General features: G+C 40.6%; 1 protein-coding gene across 1 annotated transcript; it reads right to left on the bottom strand.

Annotated features, from left to right (window-relative positions):
* Positions 1-2,067: 2,067 nt before the first annotated feature.
* On the bottom strand, positions 2,068-20,867 carry ism2a (isthmin 2a). The gene is made up of 7 exons (XM_047341536.1): positions 20,382-20,867; positions 16,836-17,084; positions 13,478-13,778; positions 9,947-10,081; positions 7,793-7,861; positions 6,019-6,586; positions 2,068-5,824 (listed from the first exon to the last, which is right to left on the bottom strand). The coding sequence occupies exons 1-6, from the start codon at positions 20,505-20,507 to the stop codon at positions 6,069-6,071; spliced, it is 1,398 nt and encodes a 465-aa protein (XP_047197492.1). The 5' UTR covers positions 20,508-20,867; the 3' UTR covers positions 2,068-5,824; positions 6,019-6,068.
* Between the last annotated feature and the right edge of the window lie 3,027 nt (positions 20,868-23,894).

Genomic DNA, 23,894 nt, shown 5'->3' with positions numbered 1-23,894 from the left:
GTTTTGTGTGACATTTTTAGAGGTTAAATCTGAGGTTTTGTCAATGTTTTTGGCAGTACAAGTCGAAATGAACTGGACAATTGTGATGTTAATCGACACCCCACAACTATATGATTGGAAATAATAATCACACATGACTGTTCCAAACCGGTGAGGTCACAGCAGCTTGGCAGTGAGCAGCCATTGGACAATAAATAACAGTAGTGGTCTCCTCAGTACTCGCGTTATTTAAGACACCTGTAGATGAGTCGAAACGCAAGAAAACACAAGCTTAGTGAATGGATATCGTTCTCTTCTATCTTTTTTGTTGTGTCTTGTTTCTTGCACCTGAGGATGTAACTTGAGCTGGACAGAGTGATCAGACCTCAATGTTGACACTGATGACACATATTCATACCAAGCCTATAATGTAATCGAGTTAAATCATACAATTCAGACACAAAACACATTTGCGTGCAAGCATAAATATAAATATAAAAAATACAAAAATATAAAAAACTGTATAAAAATATAATAAACATTCGAAACAGAAAATATATGTGCAATATGAATTGCAGATATTTACAATTTGGTGTACATACAGTGTAAGCCTACTACTACAGTATGCTGGTAATCCCCAAATAGTTCCTATATTTAATGATGCTCCAACATCTCGCTGATCAGGCTGGATGTTATCATACTTACACGACATGGTGAAAACTGAGCACACAAGTCTCACTTTTTGAGGCAAAATCTTTAACCTTCCTTTCCCATTGAACTTAAAAGCTTTTTGTTCAAGATAAACGGAGAGTTTTTACACTTTGACAAACCTGTATGATCTTAGTGGTGTTTAAACAGATAACCAGAGTTAAAAGTGAAAGTATGTGCCTGTGAAAGATTGAAATAATGTATGTCAGAGTCACATTTGATCATGTTTTTTGTATTTATAGCATTTAAAGTAATGCATGGAATTAAAGACAGCTTTCTTGTGTCCATTTTCATGTCTTGTCATATCTGTGAGAGACTGACAGATGGACAGACAGAAAGAGGGAAATAAAACAAACCTAACACAGGTTTCTGTGACTTTGTGAATAGACAAGCAAACTTCCGCTAAAGATCATCTTCTCCATCAAAGCTTGCTGTGTTCATTTGTCTCTAACAGGCCTCCGATATCATTCACAACCCTGATAACCTCCAACAGGATGAAGTTCTTAAAACAACACACTGTCAGTGTCTCAAACCAACATAGTTGAGCAACAGGCCTTAGAACAGCAGGAGGGAAGCAGGGAGGAGGGGGAAACTTCAAAAGCTTGGTATGTTTACTGAGAGTTCTGTTTCCCCTCCAGTGTTGACTACCACAGACGCACAGACTTTCACAGGGACAAGCGTGGGGGGGCTATGTCAACTTACCATAGGTGTGACAACTTCCTGTGGCTTCTCCATTTCATTTCATTGTTTCATTTACTGTCAAATAACACATACTAATGACAAGAGTGAAACTGCAATTATTCCTGTCAACGAAACTTCATGTTTCTGTTATTTCAGCTCTCTCTCTCTCTCTCTCTCTCTCTCGCTCTCTCTTGCTCTCTCGCTCTCTCTCTGTCTCTCACACACACACACACCAATTGGTGTAATTTTCCTCCATCAACATTGTCTCACTTTTCACCTTTTCTTTCACACCCCAGTCTTCTAGAGCGTCTGTCGTGTAGCCCTCGATGTTCAACTTTGATGGAAAATTTTCAACACAAGTGCAAACAAGCACTAATACACAGGGGATCAGGATGAGTTTAAATCAACAAAGTAACCGTATTAGGTTACGTTAATCCAAAGACTGCTATACTCACTGGAGATGACAGAGCATAGATAACAATTTCAAAGGAGTTGGCAGGCTGCATGTGTGGAGTATTTAGAACAACAAACTCAGAAAGATGCAGTTATATACAATGTATGCAACCTCCTATTTGGAAAGTGAAGGCAAAGTCATTGTTTACCTGAGAAAAATTGTGGTGAAATACAATCGTCAACAAAGTTTATCAGCAAAACTGAAATCTCCAATACAATATGATCATAGAAGAAAAGTGATGTTAGTGGAGTTTAAAACCTGTCTTTATTTTCTTTGACAAAAAAAAAAGAGATAAACAAAAACAAGAAACAGATCATGGCAATGCTTAACATTTCTCTTCATGCGTGCCTGAATCATGTTCCCGGTGACTTTGCACAGCAGTGCACCAATAAATACACTGCCATCCGTCCAACTGGGTTAACCTAGCTATGCACTTTAATGCCTTGGCTGTGGGAGCTGGATAGCAAATATAATATTGCAGAGAGAAAAAGTACCTTTAAGTTAAGTCACTAATTGTCAAGTTAAATAATGTTACTCTGCTAATATCTCTTCATGGTCAACTAGCTGTACAGTCTGTGTGTGCGGTGAATCTAGATTAAATACACTGCCTGGCTCTGTATTTGATACATAAACAGTATATGCTATGCTAATAAAAGATATTTAAACATCCCCATCTCAAAAAACATACTGTAATAATTCCTCTGCCTTCTACTACTATCGAGGAATGGGAGGACAACCTGAAAAGTGGCCTCAGATAACATACATCTCCACTAGTGTCTCAGAATATAACAACTACTGTTAACCACTGGAAATGCTATCTTCACAATAGCGCTCCAAATGCTAAGTACTGAAGCACCTAAAACTACAGCTAACCCAAAGAAGATAGCAAAATAATGAGGGGCAAAGACCTACATGAACATTAGTGAGCCATTTCGGTGAAGAGATCATCGAAAGTTGCCTCTGGACCAGACTGTGGGCTTTGGCGACCAAACACCGGTACATAATGTTCTCCAAGCTGGCAGTAGCCAGTCACTTACACCTGTAGTACAGAGGTAACGGTACAGTGTCTGACTGTCTGCTTCTTCAAGGTCCGACAGACATTCATTGTTGTGGCCGGTTGTCTGGTCGTTGAACGTGTAGTTAGTGTAAATACAGAGGGTCTATTTTGTCTGCAGTTAATGTTTGTGATGGCTAATTCCAACTTGTTGAGATCAGTGGTGAACCTTGGCAAAGCGTGTGCATAAATGTGTCGGCTGAGCCCTCTGAAGGAGCAGTGAAGAGGGGTAGCGAGTCAGAGACATCAGCTGAGCCAGTGTCGGTGTGTGTCTGTCTGTTGGCACAAGAAATATAAATAAAAGTAAGTGAGCAGTCGGGATGGACTAAATGAATGACATAACAAATATATATAGTATATAGTAAATGCCAGGTTATTGATTATTTATACAGTTGAATGAATTCTTAAGCAAGTAAAAAAAAAAGACAAATCACCCCCCAAAAAACACAACCAACAATGGACTCAGCCAATCACTGATAGACAATATATTTGTCCAATCACCCAACCCCACCTTGTAGTCAGCATATGTGTTGCTGGGAAATCAGAGACGTAAACAATGACATATGTGGTGACGTTATCATGTGGCTCTAAGGTGGCTCTAGCCCATGGAAAAGCAAACTGGTTCTTGAGAGGTTCGAAATTAGCACCAGCACGAGCTCACTCCTAGCACTTGGTTCACTCTGGTGGAAAGGAGGCATCAAATACTAATTTCTTTCAAGAGCCTAACACACCCCTAACTCCTAACTAGCACCTTTTTTTGTTGGACCTGTTATGTGATTTTGGATCTTGTTTCAATAAACAAATTGAGCACCTAGTACTTACTTAAAGCTTTCGTATTGTAGGCTACTGATGTAATCTAATGTGATGTAATGTAGCATCTCATATTGCTACATTGCTTACTGAAAATCAGTTGGCTAAGTTAGCTAGCCAGGTTGGATGGCTGACTGAAATCTGTGGTCTCTCCTCATCTATGCAGTTCTGATCACAACAGTCGAAACCCTTGAGAGAAGTGACAGTATTTCAAAAGATGACTTGGGCTGCCAAAGAGACCAAGCAGACTTGTGTTCTCTATGAACAGCGCAAAATGAAAAAGTGTGAGAGAAGTGGTCAGTACAGTGGCTCAAGATCAACCTGAAGACTGGCAGGAAGTGGAGGGCAGAGGAAGGTGTTCAGAAAGCAGAAAAGCAAAGTAGCGTGACAAAAGGCTTCTGGAGTGGTCAAGTGAGGCTGAGCTTGGCTAAGATTCTTTTCACATGAACCACATAGGTGGGAGGGAACGGTGCTTTCTAAGGTCAGGAGGATGTGAAAGCAACAGTGGAGGAAACAAAATCTTTGAAGAATGAATCAAGAGAGCTTAGACACGTTGGGAGGACCTTGAATGGCAGCTAAAGTGTCCTAACCATATTGCAGTCCTTGTGTTTGAGCCCACCAAGCAAGCTGTGCTACTGGATCATTAGAATATTGCTTGGAAGAGGCCTTTGAAAGGAAGCTGAAACCTGAAGGTTGCTGGTTACCAACAGTCAGCAACATAGTTGGGGGTGACTCCCAGTGGAGTTTTCAGCGATTTGGGCAATGACAGCCATCTACAGTACCACCATTGTGGCAGAGGGCTCCAAGATGGCCATGGCTTAAAAGAAGAGATGCATGGAGTCAGCTAAGTAGCAAGCCATCTGTACACAAAAACACATTATCTGCACACTGGAATTTATACATTACATCCTGCCTCCTGCATGCTGCACCACCCCTTGCCTGAATGCTTCAGTGATTGTTCTGTTGTCGGCTTCACACTTGCTATGTGTATTGTTAAGGGCCCAGGAAAGTGCGTGTCAAAATTGTTGCAATTTAGTCACACAATAAGTTTAATTTTAATAAAATATGAATAAACAGGCGACCAACGCGCTGTAGCAAAGGATAATTTCCTCTTTAGCAATTTGTCTACAAAGTAAAAGCACAACTTAACATTTGTTGCTACTAAATATTGAGCTGAATTAAAGCAATTTTATTAAAAAAAGTTGTGAACTTGGGTCTGAAGATTGTGTTGATTGTTTAACACACCTCTGAAATAGCCAACGTGCAATGTATGACAAAATAACACCAGTTCAGGAAATCATTCAAACCTATGTATACATGCGTGAACAGTAATAAAGCAAATTCTGTTTCATTTCATAAAAAGCATTGGCTATAAAATCCTAAATGCAGATAAACCAGGTATGATACACACTAATCACAAGAAATAATTCTGAAGTAGCTCCAGAGCATTACCACAGGTCAAGCAAACAGCCAATTCCAAACAGGCAGGTTTAGTCATAACTAATTTGCGAATGTTTAGCAGCAAAATCAAATGGGGATACATTTGAAGTTTTTTCAAGTTTTCAGACAAGAAGAAATGTTCATAGACTGGTACCACTTGCATCATATTTAATGTAAAGGTGAACATGCAGACAATTTCTTGCCCAATTATCCATTTGACTTTGTTCCCTATATAGCAACAGGAGTTCCTTTCATGAAACTTTGATCTGTGTAAAATTGTAAAGGGGCCAATAAATAAGCTTATCCTCCATACTCACACACACACACACACACACACACACACACACACACACACACACAGACTCATACACACACTCTGTGCACACAAAACAGACATGACCAATAGACATTCAGATCGGCATAAAAAGAGAAGCAGCAACTCACATGGATGGGGATTAGCTGATAATATTCACATTTACATATTTAACACTGATTTTCATTGCGCTTTCAATGGTTCCAACACCAGTGTTATTTCATTTCTGAACAGTCTACACATACGAATAAAAAAGCTTCACCAGTCTTTCTTGTCTATGTCATCCATTCATATTTCCGTATGATTTGAAAGTTATGTCCTTTTTTGTTTTAAACTGAAGTTACCCAAAATTTGAGCAGCCAGGAGTTATATACGTATAAGCATTTATTTTTAAACCATGTTCACACTCACAGTTGAACACTATCACTCATACATTTAGTCACTGTGCTGCATGTTGTTGATCCTGAGTCAACACTGAACAGCTTCATCCATTCACATAAAAACATTCCTGTTAGAATACCATGTAATAAACACATTGTGGGTTTGTTCTCATCTTCTTTTACCTTACAAGTGTCTAGAGCAGTTTTTGTGCTCATCAAAGATTGTGACAATGGTCAGGAGAAATTATGTCAGTATTCCCGGGCTTCTTTTAGTTCTATCTGAAACACTTGTTCAGGAGGGTTATCTGCACATTCCAGCCCATTATTGGGTGGTCTTACTGAGTGAAACCGACTCCAGTCCCCTTTGCACAGAATCCAGGGCAGAACATCCACCTTGTAATGTAACTCCGGAGAAAACTCTGTACTGATTAAATTTGGAGCTCCTGCTCCTTTTCCTCGTGTTATCAGTCTCATCTGATCATCATAACAGCAGTGCTGTGCTGCTAACGTTGGACTGTCATACGACAGCATGGAGCGGATGCAGAATCTGGCTGATGGTTTGTAGATGTCCAGGCGTTCCTTGGGTCCACTTGCGTCCCTCCAGCGGTAGGTTTTGTGAAGTTTAGTGTCCTGGATGTTGACAGCATTGTAAACAGCCTCAGAGGGATAGGAGCAGGGGCAGCTGGGGAGTTCAGTGAGCACTTGATGCAGGTACTTCTGAAGAAAGTCATTCTTGCAGCTTAGCCACTTCTCACAGCTGTCTACATCTGGAGGGTGGGGAGTTTTTTAAAGAAAGGGTTCATCTGTTAGTCTTCTACAATGAAAAAACCTTTGGTTGATCTTACAGAAACATCTACAGTAAAACATAGTGCCCAGTTTCACTTGTTTAAGATTTTTAGTGATAAATTACCATATACATACAGCTAGTAATGCAATGCTAAGTGCATGATACAACATTTCAGTTTGAAAGGTTATCTATTGACTTCGGAAAAAGAATACTGAAAAATACGTAGAAACCTCAGAGAGAGCCACATGTGAGGGATCCCTCTCCCAGGATGGACAGAAGTGCAATAGATGCCACGTGTAACTGAGAACATCAGAAAAATAGTATGGAGTATCCAGAGTATGGAAAGTGAATGCCGCTAACTCAGCTAACTCAAATCATTGTCCAATCATATTCATGCAAGTACATTGTGGCCTCTATAACCAGATACTTTTTACTATCACGCTGCTGATAGCCTCACACCAGGAGTTAGATATTAACAGCCCAAAGGAAGACAAGAAAAAAATTTAAACTCATGATATCCTGGCTTGTTTTGATTGATCTCCAGTCTTCTCTGATGGGTCAACCAGTGTGTTCAGAAAGAGGGGAGTGCGCAATGAGATGGAAAATATATTTGAATCTGCTTGAATAAAGGCACTGAATGGCATGTAGGACACAATAAAAGGCTTGGTTCAGCATCTACTCTTGAATGTAACGTGTTTCAAGCTTAGTATCCTTCTTGAGGCAGCATCTTGCAGCTCCCGTCCCTTTTTCTGAGAAAAGTAATTTGAAACTGACACTCCTGTTCTAAAACATGAAAGGGTGATTTTGAAAGAAAATATGTGAAATTGAAAGGCCTTGTATATTTGCTTTCAACAGTAGATGCCTGGGTTGAGAGGGGAAATGGGAACATGTTCTCCTTCCCTGTTGTCTAATTTGTTATGTTTAAAAGAACTATAGCATTCTCTGGCTGGTTCTTAGTGAAGGAAGAGCAATAAAATGGAAAGTAAAAAGCAATTCAAACATGTTATAAACATCTGTGTTTCATGGTGCCAGGACAGGAGGAATTATAAATATTCATCCAGGCTTACACACTGTTATTGACTGAATCTGAGTAATGTTTCATATACCAGTCCAAAACACAACCTGTTGACTATCATGTGGACGCATAGATCAATATATATACAATAAACTAAAACGCCATACATACTTGTGTCCAAGAAATCGGTACTGTTGGTGGTCTGGATGGGTGTCAGGGGAGTCGCTGAAAACACAGTGTCTACATGATACAGGAAAAGAAAGGAAGGTAGTGTGTTAGGGTAGCATCCACAAACAGTAAAGGACACACATTTCACTTACATAGGAATGCTAAATATGTATATGTATAATATCTATATTGCAATAAGTAAGCGGTATGGCTCTGTTCTGCGGACTCCCTGCCCTTTCAGGTGCATATGTGGAAAGCCTGCAGTAGGGAGAGCACACCTCCCTACCCTTCCATTAGCCTTCATGGAAAGTGAAGCAGGGAGAGCAGCAGTTAAGAGATCAGCACATTACGTACAATGATTAGCTCAGATTCAGTATGAAAGGAGGTGCTCAGGTGGAGGTGGGTTCCGAAGTGGCTTACAATGGAAGCAAGAAGATTCGGCTGGGTAAAGCAGCTCAAATAGTGCACGCAAAATGAGCGTTGCCAATTGAATGTATAGGAGGGGATCAGCTGAGCCATCAGGGCTTTCATAGAGATCTGCTGCTGTCAGCTGACGTATGGGATTGTGGCTTCACTTCACTTCAAGACCTTCCCGAACTAAGGCTTTGCTCAATTCAAACAACTGAGTACAAAAACAAAATCAATCAATCAATCAATCAAATTTATTTGTATAGCCCATAATCTCAAATCACAATTTGTCTCATAGGGCTTTAACAAGGTGTGACATGCTCTGCCCTTAACCTCAACAAGAGTAAGAAAAACTACTAAAAACCCTTTTAACAGGGAAAAAGAAGGTAGAAACTCAGAGAGAGCCACATGTGAGGGATCCCTCTCCCAGGACGGACAGAAGTGCAATGGATGTCAAGTGTAAGGAGAACATCAAGATAAAGGTTTTACAGCATTGATTAGGGTAAACATTTTGAAGTATAACTGAAGGTCAGTGATTTGGTGGATTAATGTCATTAATGGTCAAGTGTCTGAGGAGAAATACTATGTATCGAGCAGTCCTGCTGCAATCATAGTCCATGGTCAGCAGCCAGAAGATCATGATCCACCATCAAGATCGGATGCCACTATAGTCCACAGTCATTGTCCACTGCCGCCATTGGATCCATCATCAGCTGCCACCTCGGTTGGTCCACTACCAGTATCTGATGCCAACACGATAAAGGATCTGCCTTTGTTATCACGATCAGCCAGCACGATGCAGAATCCGCCATACTGGATCCACCATTACGACCTTGTTATGTTAGTTATGCTTGCAACATGACGAGGCGGTTGCCCATCCAAGTCTTCTCCAGGTTCAAACTTAAAAGGTGGAAAACGGACGGTCTTCCTCTTCAAAGCTCATCCCTGGACCACTGCTTGTCTTTGTCTAATCACTGGTTTGTTACAATTCAACCTCATGGAGGGAACAGCGTTGCCTTGCAATGTGGTGTTTTGTGTGTGTCAGACTTGGATGCAGATGATCTGTTTATACATCAGCATTCTACATACACACTGCTCATGTGTTTTTGTGTGTGCTCATCGTTTGCAGTCGTGGACATAGCCAGGCCAGGTTGAGAGTTAAATAGGATTTCATTATTATGTTCATTGTGTACATGTACATATACATTGACATGCTATTTGATTTTTGCAGCTCATCACAAGGTCTGTTCGTGCAAGTTGCACCTATAGTGCTCTTTTTTTATTTTATTATTTATTTATTTGTAACTGGTAGGCTGATCTATACATGGGCCACTAAGAGTTTAGTCTTTAGTATTCTCTTGGAAATCTTTAGGCTTAGGTATTAGATCTTCAAATGTAATACAATCAAACATTAACATAAGGCTGACACCCAATCATTCAAACTACTTTCAATATTGCTCATTAAAACTAAGGAACACTGGCTTTACTTGTGTCCTTGCTGTTTCTCTTTTAATATGTAAAAAAATGACTTGCCCCTATACTGCACATATTCCAGTAACTAGATAACTTAACTAAAAAACTTTCCCCACTTCTTGTCAGATCTGCAAATACAAGAGGGCTGATTTTTAGGTTTTAAATTGATGACTGATGAGGTTTAGTATTATGTCATGTTTGAGATCAAAATACCTTCATTAATAGTGGTCATTAATTAAACAAGTCTTGCACATCACAAGGGTTTCTGCTTCTTACCAGCACAACTCTCCAGATCACAAGTGCGTGACTCAGTCGCAGTGCATGCGTAGCCGCAGGAACGGGTGCGTTTCTGGGTGCCGTGTCCACAAGTAACGCTGCAGGAAGCCCAGTGGCTCCACTCCTCCTCATACTCTGAAAAACACAGGGGGAAAAGATGGATGGAGGGCAGACAGCGCAGAGGGAAGAAAAGCACAACTATGGACGAATATATTAAGAGTGGGCTTTGAAGTTAGCCTTGTGAATTCCTCGCCCAGCTGGTGTATGCGTGTTATGCAATTAAAGAGCGGCTGAAAAGAGCCGAGTAACGACAGCGTGGGACCTCTGAGACATGCTCCTCTGTATTTAAACAACGTCTGCAGGAGCGAGGGGTGAGAGCTTCAAAAGAAAGGCAGGGGAGTTGGGGGGCAGTGAGAGTGATGATGGCTGTATGCTAGCATTACTGTTCACTCAGCTTTCACTGACAGATTTAAGTGCCAACATTTTCTCAACAAATGGAGCTTCATAAGCACCTGAACGCATTGGCCCTTTTAGATTGAAATAAAATGCAATTAAATGCATGTTTAAGGTTTGGCTGCAAAAAAGTTTTAAATAGTTAAGTTTAAAATTGAACAGTCAGTTGTGTCACTGACTCCTACCTGTTCTGGCCTAATTTCTGCAGAAAATGCAAGCCACTAAGTTCAGCTAAGACTAAGAGATCTGGAACTGTTTCCCTCCGACAAGCTTCCACATAGAGGTCAATGATGCACTTCCACTAAATTGCATATTTTTGGGCCAAGTCATGGTCAAGTCATCACCGTGCTAATTATCAGACAAGAACTACAGCCAGCTGGTGTTTTTGAATGAGGGTGAAAAGAGTCAGTTGGAGTGTAAGCACATTAAACTGTGAGTTTGTGTGTAATCGGACTGGTGGGGTTCGCCCTAACACAGACAGTCTGCTGAAGGTGAACAGCCTCACAGTGACAACACTGCACACCCCCCAGCTCTAATAAAACCCTGCAATCATGAAAACTTCACTGTACTGTACATTATATGTGCAATACATTTCACAGCATTTATCCATCTATACATCATCAGTGTAATGGTAGTGCAAGAGGGAAAGTCAGCTGTTTATCTTCGATGACACATGAATGTTTGTACACAAATTGAGTAGAGAATTTGGTGTAGATGTGGGAGCCACCAACAGACAGCCATCTCTTGACTCATGTCACCAGCATGGCTAACACGCATCCATTAAGAATCTAAATTGAACCAGCTATCAACATCACTAGCACGTTTTCTGGTTTAATGGACACAAATTTTGCATGGCATGGTTCAATTGGTTCTACTTATCATAATTATCCCCAGGGCTATAGTGAGGGGTAAACGCACGTAAACCCATTTATGTTCATTTTTAAATACAAAATAGTGTTTACGCACCTTTTTATGGTGGTTTACTCACTTGTTATTGTCCGCATTATATGACAGTTTAGAGTGCAACCTCACATCACCTTGTCTCTGTCCCTTCTCACTTTTGCCTGGCACCTGACCCCTGCTCTCCCGTCTCCTTAGCGTACAGACCTTGCTGATGCACACTCTCAAAGTCCAGTCGCTCTTCCAAACTGACCTAGTTTCTGTGGGTCCCTCCATGCTGTATGAACAGTTCCATGTGATGCAGCAATTCCTCACTTTAACCTTTTTAACAGCCATAGACAGATAAGCTGTTCCGATGTAAATGGTAAATGGTTTGTATTTATATAGCGCTTTTCAAGCCTTGATGACCACTCAAAGCGTTTCAGACGTTTTGGGTTCATGTCAGTCCATCTTTGGGTTTTACATATATTGAATTAATAAATTGCTCTTGTTGGGATGCTGTTATTTCACGTAACCAGTCGAAATCGTCATCTTACATTCACCTGTCTCTCCAATAATAATGTAAAATAATGTAGTCCCTCAAATTTGTATACAGTATAGAGTACCTGTACTTTGTTAAATTCCATCATTGTTTACCCCACACCAGTACAAATAAACAACAATAAAAATAAAAATAATGATAAAATGCTACTTTATTGGTCTATATGATTCTTTTGCAGTTGTTCTAGTCTCCTAGTGTTATATGTGACATTTTAATAACGGCGTGAGAGAGTTACCCAGAAATAATAGTTCACCCACCCTTTTTTACCACTGCAGCCCTGTTTATCACTATATTTGGTTATCATGCTTATCACTTATACAGGTATATTTCGGGTGTAACATGCAACAAACCAATCAGATTACCATCTGTACTCCCTTAAAAAGCCAGGTTAGCTTGCAGTTTGACAGATTGCTATTATAAGGGGGATTTGCCAGGTAGGAAGAGAGAATGCATCTCTGTTGCACAAAGTGAAAGTGTGTGAACAGAGCAAAGCTCCCTGGTCTGAACTAGTAAAAACACTTTGTACTGGGTGTTAGATAGCAAGTCTTGTGCCTCCAGCTCTGTGCTTATTTGGGATCATTGAATAATGACCAAATGGTTAGGGTCATAGACATGACAGCTCCCCAAGAGCGAAGCCAAAAAAATCAATGCAATAACAATAAAAGCCTTGTTAAAATAAATCAACAGAAACACTAGAGGGGTGTTACTTTGAAAGGGGTACAGGAAGTTTTCAAATATTGATGTTGTGACATATTCAAGAGATAGACATTGAAACAGTCTATACGACTGTGAACTGCGCGTGGTACGTGGAGAAAATAGGCAAGACCTCGATTCTATAGAAGAGCCGCGCCGCTCACACAGCTGGTGTGGCCCGGGCATTAGGGTGCATACAACATGTGCATATTTTCCCTGAACAGCAGACCTTACTGATTGTCACTCCCCAACATTTCTTTAAAAAAATACTGATTCCAAAAAATATACTTAATGAAAAATAAACAAAAATATGTATACTGTGTAGTCAGTAAAACAGAGTGTATCTTTAATAAGGCTCTTCAGATTACCATACTTTGCATTTTTCAAACCACTGAACAAAGCTGTCCAGTCAACTGGTTCGGAGTAAGGTATCCTGTGTGAGTGTGAGTGTGCATGTTTGTGTGCATGTGTGTGGTGTCTGACATATTTACGTGGTGGGCCATGAGGGAGTAGACCCTATCATAAACCATGTCATGTCAGACAGACAGTGTGTGTGTGTGTGTGTGTGTGTGCCTATGTGTACAAAAACAGTGTGCCTTACTCTCAGTGCAATACTGAGCTTTTTCTGGGGCTTTCACCCACATCTTGTGGCCTTCCTTATCAGAGAGAGTTTGTGATGATGATGATGATGATGATGATGATGATGATGATGATGATGATTAAACCCTAGATGTTCAGCCATGAGACTGGCTCATACTCATACTCAGAAGTTTACAAACCTTCCAACTTCCAACAATTTCCCAACTGAGCCAAAATCATGTACTGATGTGTCAGAAATGTTGAGTTTAACAGTTATTAGGTTTATTGTAATACATATTTTCACTATACCGTCCAGCCTAATGTTAAGTAAATATGTAATATGGCATGTAAAACAACATTCTTACCATAGTTATCCTTGGCATGCCAGTCTTTGTTCCAGTGACCACCTCCATCCCCCCCAACTCCACTGAGGATGAGCTCATCTGGGTCATAGTTGTAGTCCTCAGACTGCTCCTCCAAACTGGCTCTTCCCAGCCCATTCTCCGACTGCTCCGGGTACTCCCAGAAGAGTGGCCAGAACAGCTTCTTGTGGCTGTTGGCCCACTCTGAAGAGGACACTGACCAGTCATTACGCTGACCCTCCTTGGCCAGGTCCATCTCCACCTCCATCCCAGTCTGGCTGTCGTCCACCACCTCGATGGTCACCTGGGAGAAACACAAAATACTTAGAGCCGTTAATGCATTGTGTGACACCTTATACACCTGGTATAATTAACATGTGGTTTTTGTGATCTGATTACAAGAGGACAGCTCTGATGAAGGACCTCTGACTCAGTTGACGTCCTCTGACCTGCTGCAGTTTCACTATGAACTAAACCTATTGTTACTCTTATCTGTGTCCATACGCTGACTGATACTTTTCTTAAATTGGTGAAATCTTTCTTCACTGTAGCTGCACGAGATTCATTCAGCGCCTCCTGACTCCTCTCTCTCTCATGCCGACACACAGACACACACAAACAGTGACATCGGATACATCTGTAAACTCAGACTGGGTCAAAACAACATAATTTGGTTTTAACTAACACAAATTACATGTTAATTGTGTTAATTTGAATGTAGAGTGGGGAAGTGAGATCCGATCACAAGTGGTCACAGGAGACACATTCAGGACACATTTTAATGCCAGGTGTGAACACACGTACTTAGCCCTGGCCACTTGTGAGCCAATCTCTCAGGATGGATGTCAATACCAGGTCTGAACAGGGTCTATGCTTGCAGAATGCAGTGACTATGCACAAGCTTGGAAAAAAAGCTCTTCGTACGACATCATCTCCACTTATATACACTCAACAACTCACTTCAGAGGCATAACATTAAATTGCTACAGTAACCATCAACCTCAGCAAACAGCAAGATCATCAAGCTAAATTGCTGCTCTAATTTTCTTAAGTAGTTAATTGCTGTAAATGACCCTATACAGTACTTCATATAAAACTGTCAAACAGCAACACTCACAATATCGCCTGTGTACAGTTATAGTAGACTTCATCAGATCATCAGAAACAGTCGAAATAGTGTGATACTCAATGCTAGAGACTCAAGTAACTGATTGTAATGGTGCAACCTAATGGATACCACTAAAGCAGATGAAGCAGCCACCCATCTGTTGTCGTACAGTCTCTCTGGTCTGACCCTCTGAACTCCATCAGAGTTTTCATTAGTCTCTAGAGCTTAGACAGTCATTAAGGTGAGTTGAGTCTGTACTAAATAAAAAGAGGCAACAGTAAACAGCTGATGTTGATATAACAAAGGTATCTGACTACTTGCTCTGACTATGACCCGCATGATCCCAGAAGGCTTCCTTCCACTGGTAATGATGATCCTGTTTGACTGCAGCCTCATTTAGATACTCAGACATACTGGAAATGATAGATGGAGGTGAACAGAGGATAAAACAGAGAATGCACTACTGACCACTTAACAATAAAGTCAAGTTTGGGTTTAAAAGCTGCACTGAAGGATTTTTAAAACATAAGGGACCTTAAAACCCACAGCCCTGACACACAATCAGTGTGTTGGTTATAAAATTACTACATTTCAAATATCCCAGTAAAATAAAATTGTGTTCTGTAAGACAAAGAATGTTAAATTACAAACTGACGTGTTGGTACAGAAGCTGTCTGATATGATGAGGGGCATGATGACACTGCTGCAGGAGAAACCTGTTTATTTAAAGATCAGATTAAAGTACTCTCCCATTTTATGAAAGAGGGTTATTGTGCAGTGGAGGAAGGGACTGAGAGGGTGGATGAAAAATGTATCACGATAGAAAGATGATGTGATAGCCAATTCTGACTATCTCTCTCTCTCTGTCTCTCTCTCTACACACACACACACACACACACACACACACACACACACACACACACACACACACACGGGTCTAGACAAAACCCAGGTTGCTTATGTTTCCAACTGCAACTGTTTATAAAGAAAACGTAGCCGCTGAAGACAGAGATTCAAACGAGATGCTGAATAGCATGGAACAGAGAGGATGGGGGTACTTTGAGGAAAGTGACGTGTTTTCTGAACATTAGAGCATATAAACCTGTTCAAGTAAAAACCCAAATCAAAATGATGAACATAATAGTATAATACGTATCTTTTAACAGCGGTGAAGCGCTAGGAAAAACGGTTTGAAGGGGTTATGCTTTGGGAGTAATATGCAATACACCATTCAGAGGGCCATCTCCATTCCCTTGAAAAGGCAGGTAAGGTTGCACTGTGTTGTATTGCTATGAGCAGATCATCTGTGAGTGTATGCACACATTATTTTGATAATTTGAAATACTGCATCACAAACTTCAGACCAGGTTTTGCTGGTCAAAATTGGAATCACTTTCTACTGCCTCATGATAACAAAGTACAAACAGTGCGTCCTCTGGTCAGTCCTTGGGGCGGCTGCAGCAGAGGGGGGTAGGCTGAATTTCATTAGCTATTCATGTGGGAGCTGGACATGATAATGATAACTTTGTCAGTCTGAAACTTGCAAAGACAGTTGCGTCACATTTGGTGCTGTTTTTCTAATGCTTGGCACCAGGAGTAAGATAGGACAAATATCAACTCAAGTATCTTGTATGTGTACTGTAATATGAGTTAAACTGTTCTACTCTCAACTGAATCCAGGAGGGTAGTATATGACACTCTATGAAAGCTGACCAGGCTCTGCTTCTCCACAGTCAGAAAAAATAAGTAATACATTATACCTGAATAAGTGACCTCATGGAATTCCTCATTAAGTCTAACAAATTCTGTGACACATTCTCTAATGCATTCTTATGGTCTCACAGTCAAAAGTGAAAAAATTACTTTTATATTTGGCTGTCATGTGTTTTATATTTTCACTTTCCCCACATTTTCTTTTCTTTATGAAATCTTGTGTAGATGTCTGAGGCTCATGGATGGCTTGGAGCACCCAACTGTTAAGGGTCCTGTTTATGGTAACTTAAGAAGCTGTCCTGACTCAAACCAGCTGTGCAGAGTGATGGGATGTGTGGAGGGAGAGAAAGACCGATGGTGTGGAGGAGAGAAACTGAAGAGAGAGTCATCAAGGGCTCAGTCACACCCACACCTCCTGTGATCAGTTTCTCTACACTTCACAGATTATATGAACCCTTCCAGCTATGAGAAAAGTGACCTAACCTCATTCCAATGATACAATAACTTCAGGAAATTCCGACCTCCCCCCACATTGCCTACCTGGATATTAGGGTTCTGTGAACTTATGTCTGCATTGGACAGCTCTGGGAAGTTCCTAAGGTCCAGGATGAATGGATCAGTGTCCTCCTCAGGTTCAGGAGGGGGAAGGACACCCTGGTGAAGGTGCTGGGACCAACGGTGTCTGGACCTGTGGGAAGAGGGACTGGAGGGCAGAGTCTGGAGCAGGTTCTCTTGTTGCAGCTCTTGAAGAGTCTGATGACCATCGCCATGGCTTTGCTTTGCTATCACCTGGGAGCAGATAAAGACATTTTTTAAATATCCTCAGATTAGATTCAACATCACTGTTGCACAAGTAATGAGCAATATAAATAAACAATGACCATTTATTGTTTGGCCTACCAGCACACACAAATAATGTATGTGTGGGTTAAAACATTGTCAAAATGCCCCTGGTTAGAAACTATACAGTTAAAATACAATCAGTTCACTGTATTTTTGCCCAAACTATTACACACTCACGACTGATTTGATGTGAAACCCAAGGAATGAACATCAAGCTGGATATCAGCATGTTCGCCCACACATTTAAAGGGGACATAGCATGCAAATTCCACTTTGTTAGTGCTTCTACAGGTTAATGTGGGTATCTGGCATGTCTACCAACCCAAAAACTCTGGGAAAAAAACACTCGCGCGTTTTGTTATGGTTCCTCTAAGTCAGAAACGTCATGCTTGAGTGACTCGATTGAGCTTCCTGGGTTTTGTGTCGTAACAAGGCACTGGAAGTCTCCCTACATGGCCTTGGCCCACCCGTCCCCCACACTCGTTACGCCGGGTTTACACCGGACGCAGCGAGGCTGCGAGGCAGCGCAGCGCCGTTCCCAAGCACGCAGCCGCCTGGCTGTTAACACGGGACGAGCATTTATCCGCGCTGGTCAGCCCGCGATTCGCGATGTGGCATTTGTCTGGATCGTTGGGACTGGGAGGCTGCAGCAGTTGCTCGGGAGCGACCGCTCGCTCTCCCATGCATGAGCTGGAATTTGTGTCAACGCCACACAGCCAGCAGTGTGGAAGACTTTCGCAGTGTTCAGCACTACTGTAACACTTGCACAAACACACAGAGCCCGCGATTCTGCTTTCTCCGCTTGTTGTTGTACCCGTTGAATGTCGGGGTTCGGGGGTAAATGATGGTCTTCATAGCCCCCCCCACCCCTCTCTTACTCTCTCTGTCTGTCTGCTTGTGTGCTTGTAGTGGATGGGCAGAGGGGGACATTTAATTATGTGATTGGGAAAATTAAAACTCCAGGACAACAGAAGGGGAATACAAAGTATGGGATGCATATTTGATAATTTATATCATATAAAATATGTAATTTATATCGTTTAAAATCATGGGGGGAGAGGGGGGAGGGGGAAGCTGGCTCATTAGCATTTAAAGGAACAGGCACTCAAAACAGGTCACTCTGTGGAGGGCTGTTTTATACAGGGTAAAAAGGGTGCTGTTTTAAATGATCCTTGTGGTATTTTGACCAAAGTATGTTACAGACATTTCATTAAGACCCCAAGGAACCATATCAACTTGTGGTAAAATGGGCATGCTATGTCCCCTTTAAGTTGCAATTTTGGTTGTGCGGGGAAGGGTTTGTGGGTGTGTGTGTGGGATGTTTCTGACACTACATTGGATGTTTCTCTTCTTCCTGACTCCTGTCATTTTTTATATGAACACATTTATTTGTCATTCAGATATCCTGCAAAGTAATTTTAGCCTTTTGGACAGTAGCTTGGGAATAGTTTTGCCTCACACCTCTGGATGGATTCTGAGTGTCAGTTCCATTTCTGAAAACGCTTTGAGGTTGATGAATCTGTTACCAGGTCCTTTATCTCTCCTCTTTTAGCCATGCAAGCACAATGGTTCTAGACATGAGAATGTAAACAGCAATTTATATTACTGTCTGTATTTATATAGCGCCTTCCTAGTTTTGATGACTACTCAAGGCACATGATGTATGTCACATGATTGGAGCAGCGCAGCTCGAGTTGGTTGCCTGAACTAGCTCGCAGGCGTCGCTCCATTTTTCATCAAGATTTGACAGCTTTGTTTCAACTTCCTAACCTTAAAATACAACTTAGCTAACTGTTAGCATGGCCTTATTTTACCTTATGTTAGCTGTAGCCTTTTTAAACAAGGAAGATGTGTTTATGTATTTCAAAAAATTCATATCAGACATCACAAGGAAGTAGTTTTTCTGGATGTTATAGGTGCTGTCTAATACATGTCCCCATAATTCTATTTTGTGTTGCTTTTGCTGCCAGACAGTTTTAGGACAAAATCTGCACATATTGGAGAAAGCAGCAAATAAATGGAACTATTTACACTGCTGTGGTCTCATTCAGCCTTTCTAAAATGTATAAATGATACTGAGACTAAGATTCAACACATACCTTTAGCAGTATCTTTGAGTAGTTTTTGTTCACCTCTTTTATAGGCCCAGTCAACTAAATCTGCTTATTTTTTCCATTCCTGGCATTTTTTGGGTGAAATAAATTAAATTTCTTTTGAAATATAATCATGTTCTCATTGGTGCCAGACAAAACTAAAAGCAGAAAAAATACAGATAATATTCCTGTTTCTAAATTAATAAAAAAACAAAATCAAAGGATAGGTTCAAATATAATTTGAGTGTGAGGAATGTGCAAAAAAGTAGATGTGAGGAAATGTGAATAAGTCCTGCTTACTTTTAGCACTTTCTCTATGAGAACAGCACAGCCACCAGGGGCAATTTGGGGCTCAGTATCTTACCCTGGCATGTGGAATGGGGAAGACTGGGGAAGACTGGGGAAGACTGTGATCAAATCACCAACCCTCTGGTTAGAGGAGGACCCCGCTCTAACCCCTGAGCTACAGCTGCCCCAGTACACAATCAGACTTAAAGACAGACACAGAGGGATGAGATTTTTGAGAGACAGATTTAGTTTGAGCTTTTCCTCTCTGCCCTATTTCTCTTTTATTGGTAACACCATTAGACCTATGGGTATTACTATTATTATTGTCATACAGTTACACAATTGCTCCTTGTCCTAGCTCCTTGTTGAGGCAATATATCACCAAGTGTTTACTATACTACCATGAAATAATGCATGTTGTGACTTGATGACTTACAAATGAATTTAGTGAAAATGGATAGAATTCAAATGAATTGGATGCAGCACAATGTATGATAGGGCTACTGTTGGGAGAGTGATTACTGCCTTAGGGGCAATTTTAATTAGTCAGAGTTAAAAAATTGAGCCAACATCCATCAGTTTGTAAAAAGTTGCATATTGTGAACAAACAAAAGTTACATCACACCATCTACAATGCTTATTAAAGGTTTATGAAACTCAACATTAAATGCAACTCTGATAGACTTTATTGATCATCAGAGATTTTTAACCTGAAATCAAAATTTGGATCATAACGTGGCAATATGATATCTCTATGACATAAACATTTTATCACAACCTTCAAGTTGTGAAACTTTCCCCACGCTTCTCTTTACCCCCATGATATGTTGTGGACAACAGGGAGGATAGTAGAGTAGTTTACCTTAGCAGGAGACGCTGAAGTGTTTCTGTCTCTGACTGAAGTCCTCTGTAATTTGGTGGGAAATCCGCAGACCGACACCACAGTGACAAGCAGCAGCCACAGATGCGACACTTCCATCCACTGCATCTTCCCTGGGACTCTGAGCTGATCTTCTCCAAAAAGACAGGATGCGGACACCTTCAGACTCCGTCCTCAGCAACAAGCGCAGTGTTCAAACCATGTCAGTGAGCCGAGAGGAAAATAAAACACTAAAACAGCACGCGTGTGCGTCCTCTCCGTGCGCTCTGTGCCGAGTCGCTTGCTCCCAATGTAACAATCCTCGGCATCCGATCTCTAATATTGGTACGTTCATTGATACTATGAAAGTGACGTTAAGCGAAACGATTGTCAGTGGTCTAATGCAACCTCCAACCCACTGAGCGAAAAGAAAAGCACGTCCACCTCTAATGAAGTGACACACAGTCACTTACACTCCAGCTTAAAGGAGAAACCCTCCCCTCTCCCATGGATGACGCAACAGAGGGAGGAAAAAAAAGTCACATATAAACAAAGAACGTTTACATTAAGTAACATGAACACATTCTAGTATCTAATTATTGATATAAACTGCTAAACATTTTCGTGAATCAATAAATTGCAATTGATGAACGTAGTTTATTCAGCATAAAATGTAGTTTAACCAAAATAACTGTAGTAAAATACAAAGTTTAATCAAAAGAGCAGGCAGTCTAATAAAAACAAGCTAAATAAAAAAGAATTGACAGAAAATATTGTCTAATAATAAAACAAATCACCCAATTTTACTAGTCAATAAATTTAATAATTTCAAAGACCTTGACCTTGAATTATTAACCTCCTGTGGTAGTAATATTGCATTTTCCACAAAGACAAAAATTGAATTAATAATTTAAAAAATATATTTTAATCAATAAAATGTCGTTTTAATCAGAGAGGTAGTACAATTAACAGAAAAATCAAGTCCATCCAAAAATAAGTAGTTTAATAAAGGAAACTTAGATTGACCAACAAGAAATGGGGTGGTCTGAAAAAAACATTATTATTATCATTAAATTAATTAAAAGCAAACAAACAAGACGCTGCCAGTTCATTGTTCTATAGAGACCCTTGACTTGCATAACTTATTTCATATCAAGTTGGACTTCTGCTAGTCTTTGCTTCAGCCTAAAACCCCAAACACTGGATCTGAACTTTGGACACAACTCTGGTCGGACTCTACTTTGTGGACATTCACTTTGTAACCATATTCAGTCTTTGTTGCTAGTTTTACATTAAACCTTTAAAACCACCTTTTGCCTCTGCTCCTCTTCTCTGTCCAAACACAAACCTTAACATGTACTTTGATAAAATGTTTTGTATGAGGACTATTTTGAGCATGGACCTTACACCTAACTCCTTCCAGACACAGTTCTAGAAGACCTGTGGTGAGGTGGAGGAGACACAGAGGAGGAATGGAGCAGGGAATGGGGTCAAAGGGTGAAAGAGCTTCCAGATGTTGGGACTGTTTCTTTTTCAAATTAGGGTTCCTCCTCACTTCCTCTTTTGACTGAGACCATGTGTGTGTCTGCATGTGTGTGTATGTTTGTCAAGCAAAAGTGTTCAAACTGCATTTAATGAGCCGCTCTTTGAGATCAGTTAGATTATCATCAGGTTATTTCAGACATGGCGTGTTGCAACATATGTATGCTTTTTTTCAGAAAATATGATGCCACATCTCACTGCATATGCTACAGACTGTCACTGGCATTGTTGCCATTGCCAAAGTTTAGTTAGTTAAATGCTATATTACCCAATGTAAAAAGACATTCTATGTTACTGAATGCCGATGTACAGCATACAGTGACTGTCCACAGAGCAGTGAATTTGCAGACACAACATTGAGCTGTCATCTGTGAAATGACTAATAGGTACCCAAAACTATCTCCCTTTCACATCACTGACGGACAGATATACACATGGTTAGCTTTCACCCTTGCATTCTCTTTTTGTTTCCCTCAAGAGGTATTACTTTTATATGAGTGTAAATACTCAAAACATATCCAAATGTTTAGTATGCTAACGAGAACAAGTGAGTTTCACTATGCTCTGTCTATTTGTGTCATTCTATTGTGGGAGCTGCAGAGAGAAATAAGAATGGAATTATTCATAGACAAACTAAGTTGCTACAGCAGAATTAATAGGGTTAGTGTTAAAGATAATAGAATTGGATCCAGTTGCTGTAAAACAGAGTTAGGGGTAGCAAACTACCATGATGTTCTCCCCATGATTTCCAACAAACTTTAGAGTGGAGAGCCAAAGGAAAGACAGAGGCACTGGCAACAAGGGTATGTACATTGCTGTACCTTAAGAACAATACATATTTTGTTGTCAGTTTCCTCTGGTGTATATGTGAATAATTACCTAATATCATCCTGAAGTTCTGTAGCAAGTCAAAAGAGACAGAAAAATCAAAAACTTGGTCAACAGTGACCCCTGCAGTCTGGGATGCACCTTCGCCCAATTGGGTTGAGAGTTCACATGCCTACAATTTAAATAAAGGATATATATACGTAGATACGCATATATACTGATAACAAAAACATAATAAGTGCCAATGCTTGCAAAATGTCTTTAGTCTAAATCTAGGCATCAGGCTCTCTTCTGGAACCTGCCCTTCCACATCATAGGTGGAAAGCCTAAGCTTCATGGAAAGTTAAAGTTAAAAAGCCCTGGCACAGAACAGAGCAACAGCATAAGTCAGATGAATAAATCTGATTCAGCTTGAAACTGGGTGCTGAGGTGGACACAGTTTGCAAAGGGGCTCTGTAGTGGAAGCAGGAAGAGGAGGCAGCCATAAGCAGCTAAAAAAAGAGCGGACAATATAAGCTTTGTAAATTGAATGTATACGAGGTCATCAGCTGATGAGGAGATCTGCTCACGTACTGGATTGTGGCTACCAATGCAGTTGGCTGTTGACCTATATTTAAGTGCTGCAGTTGTACAGTATTTCTTAAAAAGCAGAAAGTGATATATATTAAGTTAAATAATAATAAGTGATTAGATCAATTTTCATATGGAATATCCAATGGTATTAGATGTATTCAACCTCTGTCATCATCAATTAGGAACAGGTAAGTATCACCAGGTAAGTGTTGATTGTGTGGGTAACAATGCATTTCATCTATTATTTTAAAGACACAAATCATACAACTTGATCATGTCAAATTTCTTTATTTCTCTCAACAGACATCCAACATCACCTTCCACAAATCCTGATTAGGTTGAGTCTTACAGTTACACAACTGTAACTGGTGGTGGTTGATGTGCTGTAGAGAATGTTGAGGATCTGAATGAGATGAGTGCACTGGATCTGGAGACTGGGGTCACTGGGGAGGAGGCTAGCAGCGAATAACCAAAATGACAATTGTGTAACGAGTGTGTGAGGACCCAGATGCAGCACAACATACAGCACAGTCAGTTGGTAATGACCTTAAAAGCAGTTTGCAGCAGAGGCAG

Source organism: Hippoglossus stenolepis, chromosome 10, assembly GCF_022539355.2.
Source record: "Hippoglossus stenolepis isolate QCI-W04-F060 chromosome 10, HSTE1.2, whole genome shotgun sequence".
Classification (NCBI taxonomy): Eukaryota; Metazoa; Chordata; class Actinopteri; order Pleuronectiformes; family Pleuronectidae; genus Hippoglossus; species Hippoglossus stenolepis.
This window is presented reverse-complemented; position numbering and strand designations above follow the sequence as displayed.

Excerpts from the sequence above, each read along its gene's own strand:
- ism2a (XM_047341536.1), bottom strand. The coding sequence starts at position 20,507 with ATGCAGTGGATGGAAGTGTCGCATCTGTGGCTGCTGCTTGTCACTGTG. Across the intron at positions 17,085-20,381 it reads CTTCAGCGTCTCCTGCTAAG|GTGATAGCAAAGCAAAGCCA; the intron begins GTAAACTACTCT and ends ATCTGCTCCCAG. Across the intron at positions 6,587-7,792 it reads TACCGATTTCTTGGACACAA|ATGTAGACAGCTGTGAGAAG; the intron begins GTATGTATGGCG and ends CCCACCCTCCAG.